Source organism: Falco peregrinus, chromosome 12 (genome assembly GCF_023634155.1).
Source record: "Falco peregrinus isolate bFalPer1 chromosome 12, bFalPer1.pri, whole genome shotgun sequence".
In the NCBI taxonomy this organism is placed as follows: domain Eukaryota; kingdom Metazoa; phylum Chordata; class Aves; order Falconiformes; family Falconidae; genus Falco; species Falco peregrinus.
This window is the reverse complement of record NC_073732.1, coordinates 26,997,477-27,015,350: the sequence shown is the minus strand read 5'-3', so window position 1 is coordinate 27,015,350 and position 17,874 is coordinate 26,997,477. Positions and strand designations below refer to the sequence as shown.

The 17,874-nt window shown below is 41.2% G+C and overlaps 1 protein-coding gene across 2 annotated transcripts in view; it reads right to left on the bottom strand.

The window, feature by feature from the left end:
• PPM1L (protein phosphatase, Mg2+/Mn2+ dependent 1L) overlaps positions 1-9,365 on the bottom strand; it is a 108,037-nt gene extending 98,672 nt beyond the window's left edge. The window contains exon 1 of one of the 2 annotated variants that reach the window (XM_055816976.1): positions 8,947-9,365. In XM_055816976.1, coding sequence (XP_055672951.1) covers positions 8,947-9,349 — 403 coding nt within the window. In that variant the 5' untranslated portion in view covers positions 9,350-9,365. Of the gene's footprint in view, positions 1-4,729; positions 4,873-8,946 lie in introns of those variants that run through there. The other variant, XM_027778224.2, reaches the window with a different exon arrangement.
• Between the last annotated feature and the right edge of the window lie 8,509 nt (positions 9,366-17,874).

The following is a 17,874-nucleotide window of genomic DNA, read 5'->3' as shown; positions in this document are numbered from 1 at the left end:
CCCCTGAAGGGGATTTGGAAAGAAAAAAAAAGAAAAAAAAGAAAAAAAAAGAAAAAAAAAAGAAAAAAAAAGAAAAAAAAAAGAAAAAACAAAGAAAAAACCACCCAAGCCTTTTCAACATTTATGACAATGACAAAATTTGCAAGGGATAACATTTTAGCACTGAAAGTAAATGCAAATAAATGTTCATTTCTCCAGGGGAGCTTTGAGGTTTGCCAACATGACGTGCTATGGATAATTGCATTGTGGTTTAGCAGTTAAAACACGTACTTTGATTGTCTGGCTGGAGATGTCAGCTGCTCACACAGCTGTGAATCAGACAAGGTCGGAGATGATGAGAGCCAGCAATGTTTCAGCATCATAATCAATTTGTATCAGCAGCAGTAGGATTGGTACTCTGTGCTGCCATGCAGGTCTCAGAAGTTTGTTATGGCACCCAACCGAAAGAATGATGCTTCTTCCTCTCCCCTTGTCCGCTTTGCTTATGACATGACAACTTGGACATCGCTATCCTGGAGCCTGAGCCCCTGTCCCAGCTCAGTGCCATATGTGACCACCTAACAGCTACTTTTCTGGAATGACTTGTCTACCAGAGTAGAAAGAGGTATATTTTTCCGTTCAGATTATTTTATGGCCTGCAAATTATTCTAGATCTGAAAGCCTGGTCTTAACAAGTACTTTCTGTTCTTTTTATTTCTTGAATGTGATCAAGATAGTTCACTTATACCAGATCAGGAACAGCTTTGCCATCTAAATATCAGGCCTTATGGCATAAATGCACAGATTTTTAAACTACAATTTACACATTCTCACCAGCCTCCCCTACTTACCCTGACGTGAGTATCTGTTAGTATTCTGGCACCCGCAAACCTTTTTCCTTGTGAACTGCAATGAAATTAACTTTTTTTAAGCTACGCTGCTTTCAAATGAGATCTCTCCATTCAGCAATAAGGTAAAACTGCTTTAATAAAAACACTAGCTGAATCGTTTAACACTAGCTAAACAACAGGAGTAAAAGTACACAAACAGCCCAAAAGAAATTCTCCAACTTGTTGCAAATACCGATTCTGCATACAACTTACAATGGCCTCGAGAGCTCCAGCTGTCTGTACATACATCTTTGTCAGGATGGAAACTTCCTTTTGGACTTGGTGTAGCTGTAGCGTTTGTTGTCTTACTACCTTCAGGGCGAAATGAAACTCTACAGGACTAATAAAGACAAAGGGTCATTAAGTCTTCATGACCTTCTTTTACATGGGGGATCTCCTGGGCTGCCCACGAGCCAGGAAAACTGGTCTGTCCAGCTGGACTGATACCTATTAATAAGTCACTGATGGTGAACATTGATGATGAACCTGACTATGAAGTCATCAGCTGAAGGGAACTTGTAGTTATAAAAGCTGTCTTAAAGAAAAAAAAAAAGAGTGTCACCCATACCTGCTCCCTACTTCAGAAGGCAGTGGCACAGGGCATACATTCCTGAACTTGTTACAGAGGTTTTCAAACCGGGGCATGCACGCTAGGAACATGCAGATCATTCTAATCAGCACGGATGTGCCACACAGTATGAGCAGCAACAGCTCACATTACTGCTTGTCTTTGGCATCCTGCCCGAGATGCAGGCTGAGCACCCCAGTGCTGCTGTACTGCTCTTCCTGGGTCTGCTTGGGTCCCAGCACACGCAAGGACCTACCAGTTGCAAAGACCCAAGGGCTGGCACGGACAAACAGAGTACAGCTTGTTGAAGCAGAGCATCCCCTGAACAGGTGAAGGTGTAAGGTTCATGGAATGCTCAGTACAGAAGCATGGTCACAAATTGCCTGGACAGCAGGGGGGACAGGCATGTGGGTGAGGCAGTGTCTTTGCAGGGGCACAGAGTAGGAAGGCTGGCAGTAGGATCCAAAGGGTGGGTGCGTTCACTTAAACTTTAAGGTTTTACCAAGTATTACAGTGAAGAAGTGGAGCTAGAGGCATGTGACCTTCTGTGCATAATTAGAGCAGCTGCTGCCCTTAAATTAGTTTTGGAAACTCTCCTTTCAAGGACATAGATTCAAACCAAAGGGGACTACAGGGAGTATACAAGCATTTTGTTCCTTTCTCCAGATATATCTGTATCTATGCTGTGCTTAAAATGGACAGCAAGCCCTGAACCTCAAGACCCCAGAAACATTACTGTGAAATACCTTTGGACTGCCTTTCATAGAATGTTTTTTGTTGGAAGGGACCTTGAAGATCGCCAGCTTCCAACACCCCTGCCATGTGCAGGGACACCTTCCACTAGACCAGGTTGCTCAAAGCCCCATCCAACTTGGCCTTGAACGCCTCAGCAGGGATGGGTCACAAAACTCAGCAGATCTCACACATGACCATTTCTGAAGAGATCAGCATATTCAAAGGTTCCTGAGGCCGAGGGAAAGGGGCACCACTGCCCATAGTTTCAGTTTTGTGAAGGCAATACCTATGGGCTGAGAAAGCATGCTAGATGGGCCAGATGAAGAGGAACAAGGCTGAAGAGTCCTGAGAGCAAGGAAAAATTTAGAGGTGCCAGACCCAGTGCAGGGGAACCCAGCAATGCATATGGGGCCTTCCTACAGGGCCAAGTGAGCTGCAGAAAAACGTGTCCACCAGCAAAAACTAGACAGCAGCAAAACAAAGCATCCATATGCCTGGAGAGTGTTGAAAAAAATAAAATTGCCAGAAGCCAAAACTCAGCTTTAAGGAACAATTTACACCATAAATATTTGGATCTCTAACAACAGGGAGGAAGGAAAAATACTACTCTGGTCCAAAAAAGCTACTGAAAGCATGACACTCAAGACAAAGCTAGAGCAATCTGCTGTTTTAACTAATTCCACATGACAGAAGCATCCAAATTTTCTTTCTCTCACACTATTAAAAGCAAAAATATCCAGGTTCCTGACATGCAGAACAGAATTGATCAAAATCCTACTGCCCCAAAAGTGTATTTAAGTTTACTATTGTCCAGGCTGGACACTAGGTTAAGCACGACTAGCTAACAAGTCTTCACCATTGCCTATATTGTGTGGTAAGCAGTATCAGTTTTTAAGCAATTTAAGATGTTGCTCGTCTCTGAGCTTTGATCCATCTTTAGAGACAGCTTATGTATCTAAGGACGTTGCCACAGCAGTGCTGCCGCAGGGTATCAAGTTAAAAAGCGTCAGGCACTAACAACTGCGGTCTGAACATTCCTGTTTGGTAGCTGTGAAATATCCTCCCCATCTACAGCGATGGATAAGCTACTGAGCATTGACCACACATAAAAAGCATGCACACAAATGCTTCCTATGGAGCAGTCAGAGTTAGTCAAGTTCACAGAGAAACTTAAAATTCCTTTTATAATCTAAAAGCATATAAAAATCAAAATTAATTTAATTAAACCAGTGCCAATCAGTTGGCTGCCTGTGTGCCCAAACATAGAAGCCCTGATCCAAGCTAAGCTGACAGACTACATTTAAAATTAATTGACTTTTTGATTTTTACAAAAATTGAAAAAGACTCAATTCTACACCCAATGATACAGCTGTGAACAGCAGTGATAAGAGTTCCTACTCCCAATTACGTATTTTTACACCATTTTAATCAATTTTAAGTCACAGTTTTGTACAGCAAATGAGTGTATAGTGCAGACTTAAAAATCAAATAAGCATGGTTTTGTAGGGTGAAAATCATAACCCTGTAACATGATATCCAAGAACCAAAACTTGGATAAACTAAACAAAATGACAGAAATGTTTCTATATATCATTTTGGCTTGTATTTTAGGCCACTTGTGGAATTTATAAGCAGATTTGAGACTTGCCTATCAACATGACCTCACCTACGTAAATATTTATTCAAACATTTAGGCACTTTGCAGAAGATTCTAGATTAGAAACTGAAGGAAATTACTATAAAAGGGAAAACCATCCCAGCAGTTTCTTTTTAAAAACTGCAATAACGTCCATAAAAATTCAAAGCTGTTGATTTATTCTTACATTTTATAAAATCTCAAGCAATTAATCCTTAATGGCCTTTACTCAGAAGTATGATAGATAAATTTTCATCACTAAGTTTGCTTAAGTAGTTCAGTAACAGAGGAATAGGTTTTGAATTAGAATTAGCAGACCCAGATAAATTTAGGAAAACCCCAAAACTGTTAGCTTTCTCTTCTTTCAACACAGCATAAACACCTTCTGCTATTAGGATCAGAAACTATGAAAAAAATCCCAAGATCATAAAAATAAAAATATTAGTTCATATTTGGTGAAAGGCAAATATTATCTTGCAACTGTCACTATCACCTCCAACTAAATGGAATGTTTCCCCCTATCAATGCCTGAAAAGATGCTCACCATCATAGCACAGCTTACACCCAGGTCAGTTCAGGTCATCAGTTTGTGAAGAGGTTAAAAATCATGTTAACTGATATTAAAGTAAGTGTACAGACACCATGTCCTGCTCTGACAGCAAGATTTACAGCTGCTCTGCTGATATCTGCACGTGTTTCGTAAATTTAAAGCACTTTACCCCTTCACCTTCATCGAAGACCAAGTCAACTCATTCATTAAAGAAGGAGAATATGCACACAAGCTATTACCATGGTACTCAGCATTTCAGAAGTTTCCTTCCCAACCTAACCTCACGGCAAATTGTTTGTTGTGGCAGGCCTGAAAACGACAGCAAGTTCACCACAGTGAATCCGGGAGGAATTAATCATGCTTTCAAGTACCTGTATTTTGGATGCACAGCAGGATCATTTAAACTCAGCTGGCAGGGTGCCCTCTTCTCAGGCCTCACCTCAGCATTCATGTTTCCATAGTCTCAGACAATGCTGGTAAGGGCTCTCACCATCTCTCACCATTATCTTCTGACCTTTCTTTTTTTTTTTTTGGCTTTGTAAGTTAATCGGTAATCAGAGACTTCTGCCAGCAGTTCATGCTACTGATTTCAAGGTCCTGGGGCACACAAAGCGTTATGTGATTCTGTATGTGGTTACAAACATTAGCCATTTATACAGCAAATTCCCTCCTTTCACACTTAAGCTCCCCAATCTTTCCTTACATTATGAATAAAAACAAAAAGGTTTATTTCACATACTGTAACACAACATCAGCATCTCTAAGAGCCAATTATATCATGCAAAATGCTCTTATCCATACCTATAGATCATAAGGGACAAGCCTTGCCATGTTCCTATTTAAAGAGGCTAAGAGAAATAAAAAGAGCAAGACATTTTTTATGAGACAGTTACTGAGCTTTAATTTCCCACCGTCGTTACCCACATCAGTTTACAACTGCAAACAAGCACAGGCAGCATATAAGGTACTATCTATTACTATAATTATTTTTAAAGTCTTCACCTCATAGGGTTAGGGAAAAAACAATGATATGCAACATAGCCATAACCATAAAACTGCAGATGGTAGCTGAGCTACTTTGTTCTTGTCTAATACTGAGATCTCATTAAACTGAGTGCTTAAACCTTAAATAGTTGAGAAAAAGAACACTTTAGTAAATGATAGTTAAAATAGTTAAATAAATCATTCTGATTAAGCATCCAATCTTTCATTTGCTCAGCTTTCAAGCTCATTGCTTGTTATTTTGTCATTTATGGAATTTGCTACTTCTCAATCTTCCAGTCTAGGCAGCCCCAAAACTTCAAAATAAACGAAAAAGGGAAAGGGGCGGGGAAGAAGCACCCAAGCCATCTTTAAGCTGATGACAGAACAGACAAAAATACTTTCTTCTCTTCTTTTATGATTCTGTTAGACCACTTGAAGACTCCTTTGGCCAAAGTCATTCAGTAAAACAACAAACAGAAACTTTTCCTTGTTCTTTCTGAGTCTACTTCTTTGCCCGCTACCTGTTCTGCATTACTACTGTTATTCAATCTTCAGGAAACAAACTAACTCTTTATAAAAGGAAGACCAAGTTACGCACCATTTATCAAGTTTTTTCTCTGAAATATTATTGCCTTTAACAAGTAGTTGCAGCAGCACACCAGATTCTTAGCTGTAACACAGAGCATTAATAATTATTTTTGCTTATTGCTTTCTCATCAAGCCAGCCACAAAATTTAAGTAAAAGGCTAGCAACCTATTCAGGCTAGAGTTTTAAGATGGAAGAGGAAATGACAAAACTGAAAAGGAGAATTTATGCAAAATGTTAGTAATAATTAAGCAAAACTCAGAAATCTTCATAAATTATCACTACACAGTAATACATATTACTTGAATCATGTTTTTCTCCGTCCTTCTACTTCAACATGATATGGCAGGAAGTAATTAATGAAGACACACTCCCTTGTATATAGCTCGGTAGAATTAATCTAGCATCTCATTTGTGGTATTGTCTGTTTGGAAAAACAATTGTTCCCTATACAGAACAGTTTCTTTCACGTGTAACTCCAGAGATTAGCAGTTCTTTGTTCTTTAAATACACATAAAGAAATTTACTGGAAGCCCATATGAAAAATTTAATCTCCACAAAGGCTTTGCTACATATGTAGGTAAAGTGTTCCACAGAGTCATTTATCGTAAAAAAAACCAACAACAACAAAAAAACCCAACATCCAGAAAATCAATTCAAATAATGACCCAAAATTTAGTATTATGTATTATTGATTAAATAAGAGCATTATTTTTTGCTGTTTCTTCTCCCTCCCCTCTTTTGTACTCAAAACCTGCTTAGATTAAAAAGTGTTTTTCATTATTTTTTGCTGTATGCACAGCACACAATTCATGCTCTTCTAATCAGTTCTACATAAAATCTAAAAGCTAGAAACTAGTTATGTCCTCAGTGATTAGGCATGTATTTTTGTAGGAATAAAGGCCACTAAGACCACCTGGGGAAAGATAAATCAGGGATAATAGATACATACATTTTACAAATACTAATTTAAGCAAGGTTTGGAGAAAGATCTGCTGTCACCTTTCAAAATGACAGGCCTCATATAAAAGACTCAGACTTTGCCACTGAGTCAATTAGAGCAAGTTCCAAGGAATTGGAACACAAAAGAGAAAGGCACTTTCCACAGGTCCTGTATTATCATTAATATACCCTACGAATGTACTTCCAACATCCACAACAAAACAAACAAACAAAAATATATAGGGCACATTCTTGTAATTTAGCTATTCTCTGTGTTAGTTTTGGATTATTTAATATACTGAGTTTGCAATCAAGTGCAGAGCAAGATACATATATGATGCAAAATTCTCGAAAGCAATAAGATCCTCCTTTCACAGTGTGAAAGTGTTTTTTTTTTAGTGAAATCTAAGCACGTCTATCATACTTCTATCTGTAAGAATCTCAGAATACTGTTTAAAAACACGAGACTGATATTCCTGCAAACTTGGTTTGGCTGAGCAGTTCAGACAAGGAAAACTATCAGTTTAAACAAAGGGAAAGAAGGCAGAAGACAGAGCACAAGCACCTTCCGTCCAAAGCTTCAGAGAACAAGAGAGCCAGATGTATCAAATACACAGATCAGAACCAATATTCCTTCAGCAGATGTATACCAGTTTGCGATACATATACATTGCTACTTGCATTCCTCGAAGGCCAAGGAATACTGAACTGGCACAAGTATGCCAGTAAGAGTTGGCACAGCTGTACCCCAGTTGAAATCTGACATAAAAAGGAAAGCAGATTTCAAAAACAATCAGAATTTTTCATTAAGCTGACAATTTTCAATATCCAGTGTTCACATTATTTTAAAGGGGGCAAAACAATAGCTGCTGCAAGACAGCAGCAGGACAGATGACTGGCTCCCTTTAGAACCGTGCAGGCAGCAGAAGAGCAGCTTTTTGATGATGTGCCTAAGGCCTGGATTTTTCAGGCAGCACTTACAGGTTTAGAGGGGCAGCAGCTGCCATCCTCTTGCTCCATTAGTGTCTGGTCACTGCCGATGCTTTTCTAGGCAGGACTCTGTAAAAGCTGCCGGAGGAACACCCGAGCTCTCTTGCTGCCTTACCCTTGGCAGCAGCACTTATATGAAAAACTTCAACATTTCTCTCCAGCTTCGCATAGCCAGCATATGGGTTGCTAAAGCTAATTGTCACACAAGGGCAAATTCTTTGTCCTTTTCCACCATTATGAAACACGTACTTTGAGCTATACAGAAAGCTACGTGGCAGCACCATAATCATAAATGAAGAGAAAGCTATAGATTCAATGTCTGTCAGCTGTAATAAATGAAGTATCCCATCTAATACTAATTACACAGCACAACCTGAAGGAATTTGCCGTACCTAAAAAAGTTAAGTGGTTAAACACCAGAAAGTTTCAAAATTACGGTTTTCCTGGCTTTCCACTAGGGAGGGGACAAATATGACAGCACAGCAGTAATAACTTAAAAACTACATGCAATTACTCATTCTCAGCAACTTACTGGTCTTCACTTGAGAGGGAATTACTGTGAAGACACATTTTAGGCACACCAGCTTTAGAGCTGCACACACATCTGCCTTTAAGAGGACTCCTCTCTAACCACTACAGATGAGCCCAGCTCCTGGCTGACAGGAGGGGGAGACCATCCCTGTGCCAAAATCAGATCACACAACACTTCGCTGTAACAAAAGATGACTCCAGGGAGTTTGTGCTCATCGTCATTATTCCATGCACGTCAGAGCCACCTCCAACAGCTTTTACTTCAATTAAACCTTTACTACCGCAAAGGGCAGAGGGGTATAAACACATTTATACCATACTGATCATGGAAGGGGCAATGAGACATAAATGGAATGGAGTATTTCTCAATACCTAGAGACTCCCTCCCCCCTCCCCCAAGAAGCAAGGACAACACCCCTCCACCCCCAATGTCTCAAGATAACTGCACAAACCTGCTAGGGGAGAACATATCCATTCCTTGCCCCATACCATCCTCCCCCCACACACCCTTTTTTTGTTTGGGTTTTGGTTTTGGTTTTTTTTCCATCTGAGCACTTGCCTCTCCTCCATGCCCATCAAATATCCCGAAGATGGAGGGGTGAGTCTTGTTCACCAGGTCAGTGATTACTTCGAACCTGTCCTCCATGTGATCCCTCCGGCCTTGGATGGAGTAGACAGCCACATTGTGGCTCTTGAACTCCCAGGTCTTGGAGAACTCTGCGTCCAGCACGTCTAGCCCCCCGAGCCTGTCATTCTGCATGATCTCAGCCACCTTGCCCTTCACCATCTTCACCGCATCCCTGCTGGACTTAACAATGGTTTTCACTTCATCCGTGTGGAAGAAGTAACTCCACAGGGCCAGGCTGATGCACAGTAAGAACAGGGTCTCCGGTCTAAGCAAGAAGTAACGCATGATCCGACCCAGCAGAGACAGCAAAGTCATTGTATCCTCTATCATTTATTATCGAGACCGTGTATCCCCACACCATGCAACGCGCACCCCGGCGGCTGGGATGGCTCTGAGCCGAGGCTGCGAGTCAGTGCATGCTCCGCTGGGGCGCAACCGGCGGGCGGGCAGCGCCGAGTCCCGCGCCCCGCCGCTCCCTCCTCCCGGCGGCGGCCTCGGGGGGCCGCTTCGCGCACCGCCGCTGCCGGGCGGCGGCCACCGGCGCGTCCCGGCCCCGCGGCGCCCCGTCCCTCCCGCGGGGGAGCCGCGCCGCTAGAAGCGGCGAGGAGCGGGCCCGGCCCGGCCCGTGGAGGAAGGCTCCGCCGCTGCCGCACCCCCGGGGCCGCGGCCCCCCCTCAGAGCCCGAGCCCGGCGCGGGCGCCCCTAGGCCGCTGCTCCGCCTCAGGGCCCCGCGGGAGGCCGCCGCGCTCCGCCGCTCTCGCAGCTCGCCCCGCCGCGTCGCCGAGCCACCGACCGGCCGCAACGAGGAGGTTCCTGGCAGGGTCGCCCGCGGGTACCTGTCTCCCGTGTCCCCCACGCCTTGCGCCGGCCCTCCCCCGGGGCGGAGCGCCGCCACCGCCGCCGCCTCCGCCTCGCCCGGCCCCCGCCGCCCGACTACAAGCCCCGGCGGCCTCCGCGGCGAGGCGCCGGCACGGCGGGGCGGTGGCGGGGCGGAGGCCTTCTGGGGCTTGTAGTGCGGCGGGGCCGTGGAGCTGGGCCCGGGGGGAGGCGGGCGGCTGCGGGCAAGCGGCCGCGGGAGCAGCAGCGCAGCCCGGCCTGCAGCGGGCAGTGCCGCGGCAGCCAGCGCTCGGCGGCAGCTGACCGTGTTCCAGAAGTCGGGGGGACTCTACCAGCCCCGCTCCCCGCTTCGGCTGACACCCCCGGGCGGCCAGGACGCAAAATGGTGCTGTGGTTTTTCTGGGGGATAATCTTGCATGACGAGCAAGCAATCTCCGGCTACGTTCACGGGCTCGCAGGTGAAGTGGAACCAAAGTGGGAATTAAATTATTAAACTGATAGTAGAGTTTGCCTAGTCAGCGTTTTAATGGCAAAACCCGTGCGTTCTCTTTCCCTGACCCGTTTCTGTAAGTGGTCGGTTTCTGCTAACTGATGAGCAATGAAAATTACAAGCTGTGACTGTGTGAGCAGAAGTTTGCTGGAATATAAACAAGTCAGCATTGAGCCTGAGCTGCAAATGAGCTGGAGCAATTTTCAGCCATCTGGCAGAGTGGGGGTCAGAAAGCTGACAAAACTCATACACCAGCCTGAGAGAGTATGACAGCTGATACCATAGTCAAAGGCATAAGAGTGGTATTGAAAATGAATTAGCAAACCACAAAAGCAGCTGGCAATTTTGAGTGAAAAAGGATATAAAACTGCCTTTCAGCCAAGGCTGAGCGTTCAGGTACGTGCCTTTCAAGTCTTCCAGCAGCTCCTGCTTCCTTAGGACTTTTAACATAGAAGTCACACGGAAACATACATAAACTATTGTTTTGCTAGTTTTGTCAAAGATCAGCTTAAGTAAATTTCATAAACTCAGACTCTGTTAACCCAAAGTTAATGATTTAAGCATTTTTGTGCCTGATTCTTACATCCAGCTCTGAGAAGCAGAAAAGTTAATGACAGGTGTTGTATAAACAACGGCACTGCTTTAAGTCTTAGAGGTACTAGTATTTCAAAGGACTATCCAAAGGTGTATGTTTCAAGCCTGAAGAGACTCTTACCTTTTTCTTATCTGTCTCTATCCACTTGAGTTGAGCTGCGGGTTCTTTACCTGAAAGGCCAAAATACATGCCCATGAGTCCAGTAATACAGTAACAACACAGACTTTGCAGCATCTGTAGCTTATGATGCTGACTGAGGAGCAAACATAACGAGTGCTTCCAGGAAACATAAGACCAAATGTGACAAACAGGCTGAAATAACTTGCACCAATGAAATAATATTTTTCAGACTAAGTCCCCATTTTGTGAATAGAGCTTTTTCTAGAGAAACTGCTCAGTTCAAACAAAGCCTCAGTTTTGTCTCTAAACTGTGTCTTAGTGTGCCTGGGACACTTGCATTACAACACAGATCCCTCGGCACAGTCAGTTTGTCTTTGTATATGTGCCCTTAGCTAATTTCTTCTCTCTGGCTTTTTGCTGTATCTGCTGCAGCAACTCCCCTTTCAGTTGTTCATTGTACTGGCTGGAAGCCATTTGTGGCCGCTAAGCAAAACTGGATCTGTAATGTTCGTGTTTGGTTTTAATGACAACTGTAGTGTGGCTTCTTTTAGTTCTATTTATGTTTAAGGAAAGATAAAATAAAGGCAAAAATGTGGAGAATACTGCTTACTACCACCAACTAATTCATTATTTATTCAATCAGTTGTCATTTTAATGAAATATAAATGTGTATGTACTGTCAGGGAGCAGTGACTTGTGTGAAAGTTGTGTTACACTGATGGAAGTTTGAATGCAGACTATGAAACTGCAAAGTGAAATAAAGTGGTTTCAAACCAGAGAGTGCACAAATCACTCTTCCAGTCACCAGCGTGCATCTCCTCATTGTTATTTTAGTTGCCGAGGACTAGTATCCATACACTGTCCAAAATTTCCTCCAAAGAAGTATAGGACCCTCTCTGTGTTAAAGGTTGCCAGAAGCTAAGATGCTTCATACTACCTTGGAGCAGTCCATTAGCAAAATGATTATTGTTGCCTATCTTCCATTGTATTAATCATATTTTATGCTGCAAAAGAGTTTGAGCTGGTTCCAAAAGCATCTCGACTGTGAAAATACGATCTGAAATGCTCTGCAGCTGCAGAGTGTCTTAAGGCTTTTCTTTTCTGAATGGAAGGCAGATGAAACAACAGGGTACAGGCAAAGTCTTGTTCTGCTGAACAGATGCAATGCGGTAGCAATTGTTATCGTGCTAGGGCCATCTCAAAGTCATCCATCTGAATATTCTGCCCTTGATATGGAACTGTCCACTAAATAAATGCTAACAATCCAGGTATTGAGTAAAAGTTCTACACCAATTTACTGCTAAGTGCAAAATTCAAAGCAACATTGAGACAGGCCAATGATCTGATACAGAGTGAGCCAAGAAACCCAGTTATGGGTTTCACTCTGCACTCCATGGCTGAATCCTGCACTGCATACTCCAGCAAATCTCCCCAGCGAAGGAACAGAACTTCAAGATCCAAACATGTTTCTTTTAAACACTGGAAATCAATAATAAAAATCCCATAAATATTTGGGATATCAGTTGTTATTGAAAGGTTTAATTCTGGGGTTTTTTTTGGGGGAAGAACTCTTAACTGTTGTTTTATTTCTGAAAGGAATGAATAGTGATCACTGAGTCTGCTTCACAAACGTATAGACTATGTAATGATTTGAATGTGTGTAAAAACATTTCTTGCTCAACAGCTCCTCCTACTGCTTGCACCTGGCATGAAGCGATCAAGGCATAATTTGTTTTCATGCGTTGGCTACAGAAGCAAATCATCTGTTAATGTAAACATATATTCATCCTCTATTTAGTGTTACAATACGTAGGAACTGTGTATATGTTGCCTGATCTGGAGTAAATTGGGAAATTCTTTTGGGTCCCAGAGAAAAAAAGCAACATACAACGTTGATTCATAGGCAATTTTCATGGTACCCAGAATTAAAATACAGAATAAGATGTTGGAGAAAGCACTCACTTTTTCCTCGTCTGGACAATACCAACACTGTTAGCTTGACCATTTATTAGTTAGAATAGAAACCCAGTTATTTTTGATTGTAAGTAGCCTCCTTTTATAAAGATACTTACAAGGATAACTTTAATAATAACAATTAAAACCATTTAATTTACTGTAGTAGCAAACTGAATTTACTATCAACAGTGAAGATACAATACTGGATGGGTCACCAGCTTTACTGGACAATTTCACCAACATGAAACTTTTAGTTTGATGGAAATTTCCTCATAAAAATACTAACTACCAAAATTTCTAGAATTTATATTCTATAATATTCTCAGGGTTGCTAAAATTTGGAGTATGCTTCTGTTATTATTGACTGTATTCTGTTGCCTATTTGAAAAGTCTTCTCAGGGTTTTCAGATTCCAACAGTGTTATTAGCATAAATCAGAAGTGCACACTAATGTAGCTTACTGCAGGTTAGTCCTTTCATGGCAGGTCAGAACACTGAAACTTATATCAAAATATTCCCAGATGCCTACAAAGCCATCTCCCTTTTCTTCTGTTAATATGTAAAATCATAATAGAAAAATTAGTACCAATGATAACTATAGAACTGGCTTTTTGCATGTCAGGAATAAAACTGCAATGCAGTAAAATATCTTGTGCATTTCCTTTCAGATGTTTTAAAGAAACAAGTTTTAGAATATTCAGGATAACAGACATAGGTCTCCAGAGGAATAACAGTATAGTAATATCATAAACTGTTTTCTACAATAGTCTTGATAACAGATAAATTAAGTTTAGTTTTTCTGCCAATAGTTTTTATCCTTTCTTTCGATCTCAGTTGATGTAAACAACACTTTCTAATACTGTTTCCAGAATTTCACGTTGCAGCAAATGCCAAGCACTGCAGGTAAATTCTGCCTTCTCCCTGGTAAACCTATGAGAAATCTTATTATAGGAGTATTGCTCATCTTGCATCTCCATTGAAGAGGAACATTTGCAGATGTGGAATGAAAATAGCAATTTTCCACACAAGTTGTTCTTTTCTATTTTCCACGATTCTCAATTCCCATTCCTCATTATAGTACATCTTTGTGTGTAAAGTCTGATTTTCATTTATTTCCTGGCAACATAAAGTGACCTTAGTGTCAATAAGAATGAGAGTCACAGGATGCAGGGAGATTTCTGGAAAAGAGTCATGTTTTAGGAACATCTTTTATTTAAACATAAGATTCTGCCATGGAATAGCGTGCATCAGACCACAACACTGAAGCAGTGTATCACTGTTCAACTGAAGCACATCCTGGATATCTTGGAAAGGTTAACTGCATGCAAGTACGCACATACAGACACATAACATAAGAATGGAAATCCTACACCTGGCTTACTAATGTTAGGGTACATAATTTCTGATTATTTACTTATGTATATATTTTGGTGTAAGTTATACCTGGAGCTAACATTATTTTCAGAAAACAAAAATCAGTGTAATTCCCCAAGTAAAGTAAGGCGTGTTGCTTATTAGTGTTTACATGTTCTTATTTACTTTTAGTATCAGAGCCAAACTATCATGTGCAAGAAAAGATGCTGGTACTAATTTTATGGAAAAATTGAACCAGGAATGTATTTCAGAAGGAAATTCTGAAGTTTATCAACTTACAGGACCTTGAATTAATACAATTCTAGAATTGCAATAAAAATTCAGCTATTGTAGGTGAAAAGTAAAACATTTTTCTAACAGAGAACTCACATATTGACGTAAAGACAATCTGCAGCTGGCATAAGGAAGTGGGATGGAAAGAAGCTGATAGAAATACAATGTGATTCTGATCTCAGTAGTTACACAGTTACCAGGTGATCCAAATAGGTAAAAGGTTCACAAAAACTAATAGTGACAAGGACAATGAAATGAGAAGAAAAAGCTCAAGTTCTGTTCCCACTGAAGTCAGTGGGAGTCTTTGCCTTGGACCTTGGTGGGAGCACAATCCCAAAATTTTGATTCTGAGTCCACCTCTCAATGGCAAGACATACTCTTGGATATTCTCACTGATTTATTCTGTTTCCCTGGTTAGGCCATCTGTATCATAATTATTCAAAACACATTTTCCCCTGTCAGTTTCCAGAGATGAACTCACTAAGAATTGGAGTGTGACTGAAATATCACCAAAAAAGCCCAGCAGATAAAGCTGAAGATGATCCTGACTGCCAAATCTGCTTTATAAAGTATTCTTTAATTTAAATCACAGCATAACTTTGCATCACTACTGAATGAAGATATATTTGGAAAGGTTTGTAAAGTATTTGCTGGTAAGTTAATGAATCACAGACTTACAACTTCTATGAAAAACTCGAAAATATGCAAGGAAAATATAAATAGAAGTGAAACAATTTAGAATCACTTTGAATTAGCTACAAAGTGGTAGCATTCTTATTAAATATTTCTCAGATTTGAACACAAATTGATAAAAAAAACCAACAAAGCAATCTTAATTTTCTTCTTCATTAATTTTTACTCTGTTTAGCAGATGTTTCTTGTCTTTGTTGTAGACTATTCAATTTGCATTAAGCAAGAGACTACAAATTTGATTTATATGTTTTAATTCCTTGCATTTTCACTTCTTGCAAGCACATTTGTATGCAAAACATTACAGGCTGCATTCTGGGTTAGATCCTTAAGTCAGCCATACTAGGCTTGTACCAAAACTGAGATGAGAGGGGAACTGAGGTTACAGGTGCCTTTTCTGTGACTTTTACTAACTGTCAACTCAGCTAACGGCACAATTTAGAACAGATTCTAAGTTGCACTCAGTTTCATGACTCTTCAAGAGGTTAGTTACAGCCATGGTGAATTTCAAAGGTGCAAGCATGTATCCAACCCTGACATCTCTCCCCTTAACCATATTCCTAATATATGCTAAAAAGTAAAGCCTTCTAAAAGGCATGATAGAGATAACTCAGCTCTGGGCCACTTAAGATTTCCTTGAGCAAGCCAGGTAAATTGGTTTTCTGACTGCTTTATGGTTCCTGAATGGCATGAAGCAGTCAGCCTGTGTTCCTTTTTGTCTCTGGGAATATGTGATTGATTCTCACATACTCCCTCATTTTCATATACAGCCTCAGGGACAGGCTCCTTTAACTCAGTTCAAAGGGCTCACTTATTTTCCCAGATTTTGGTGATGGAGATAGAGAAATATTCAAACAAGGATGGTGGAAGATTTTTTTTATTGGGATATGGAGAATTTATTAGGACTTTCCCTATTTTTTAAATGATAGTGTTTGTATTCATGCCCAGTGCTTGAAATTTGCTTGTAATGGGTCTGTCGATAAATAAAGATGAAGCTTTCATACCTCTAGGGCTGAAAACGGGTATGTATTTTATAAGGAGCTGGCACAGAAAACTGAAAGAGCATTGCTGATTGTCCACTGGATACAGCCATAACCTTCCTCCAAGAGAAATACAAATGCACAGAAAGGAATACAAAGTAATTAAAAAAAAAAAATCAGAACTTAACTGTTAGGGACACTCGCATTAGACGACTTTTAAAACATTCTGTGTTAGGTAATAGCAACAAACTGCTTAGAGATATTTACATGTCTACCCTCCACTGAATCGTACAAGAAAGTCTGGGTTCATAAGAACTGGATGCACTAACAAGAGTGATCATTCCCATACACAACTACTGAAGGATGTTTTAAGTGGTATCTATTCTTATTGTGTGTCTGCAGTGACAAACACATTTCTTTTTGTTTGTTCTTCGTCTTCGCATGGGCAATATGTCTACTGAGATCCAAACAGCATGGTTTGTACTAAAATAGCTGCATGGATTGGTACCTTCAGCTGTCGGAACTGTCTCTCCTTCCTTCCCACTTTGTGAAATATACATACCACAGCACCATCTGCTTTACCGTGACGCAGATTTGCCGCATAGGAGCTGTATTTTAATGGAGAAAATCATCTGACTACAAGAGAATTTTATGACTTTGTTTTAATTTTCTTTTATATCTCTTCCCCCCCCCCCCCCCCCCCCCCCCCCCCCCGATTCCCACATCAGTCCTGAGTCTCCTGAGGCACCAGACTGTAAAGCTGACACCAGATGGGAGAATGAGTTTCAAACAGCTGCGGGCTTCCCTACTGCTACTTCCAGCTATCAAGGATTCATTTCTGCATGTGCATACGGAAAAAGCTGGTGATAGCAAGACAATACTAAAATCAGTTTTCTTCCCTGCAAGCTCCACTGCTTTCAGCATTCTCACTGCTCACAGAATTTGCCACCATCACAGTATCTGTTTAGAAAGGGCAGTGACTGTAGCTGCCTTCAGCTGATGAAAAAGCAGCAAATAAAGCTTGAGAGAGCATGTAGAAGGAATGGAATGTATTTACATGGATCCCTCTGAAGGAGGCTGTTTATCAGATGTTATGAACTGATTTATTTATAGCTAATGACTTCTCCAAAAACATTGTTCTCTTCTGACCTTTATGCTTAAATTGAAAGTCAGGAGACCTACTCTGCCAAGTAAATGAACTAATTTTAAACTAAAATACGGGGGGGGAAACCTTCTTGCTGTATTATGAATCCATTGTTAACTACTGTGCCTCCTGCTTTTTTACCTTATTATCATTGCTGGTCACTATGGGCAGCTATTAATTCTCCAGAATAACCAGTAAACTTGGAACATGAGAAGAAAACAACCACAACTCAATTTATTATGGGAGTTGAGGACACTTAGCCAGTAATCTGATCAGTGCTTATACTGTCACCTCCTTATACAGGGGTTCCGTCTCTTGGTGGCCTGTGCAATGCCCAATCCATTAGTAATGCTCCACAAATACGGAACAGGGACTTGCGCTTTTGCTGGCTGGCATA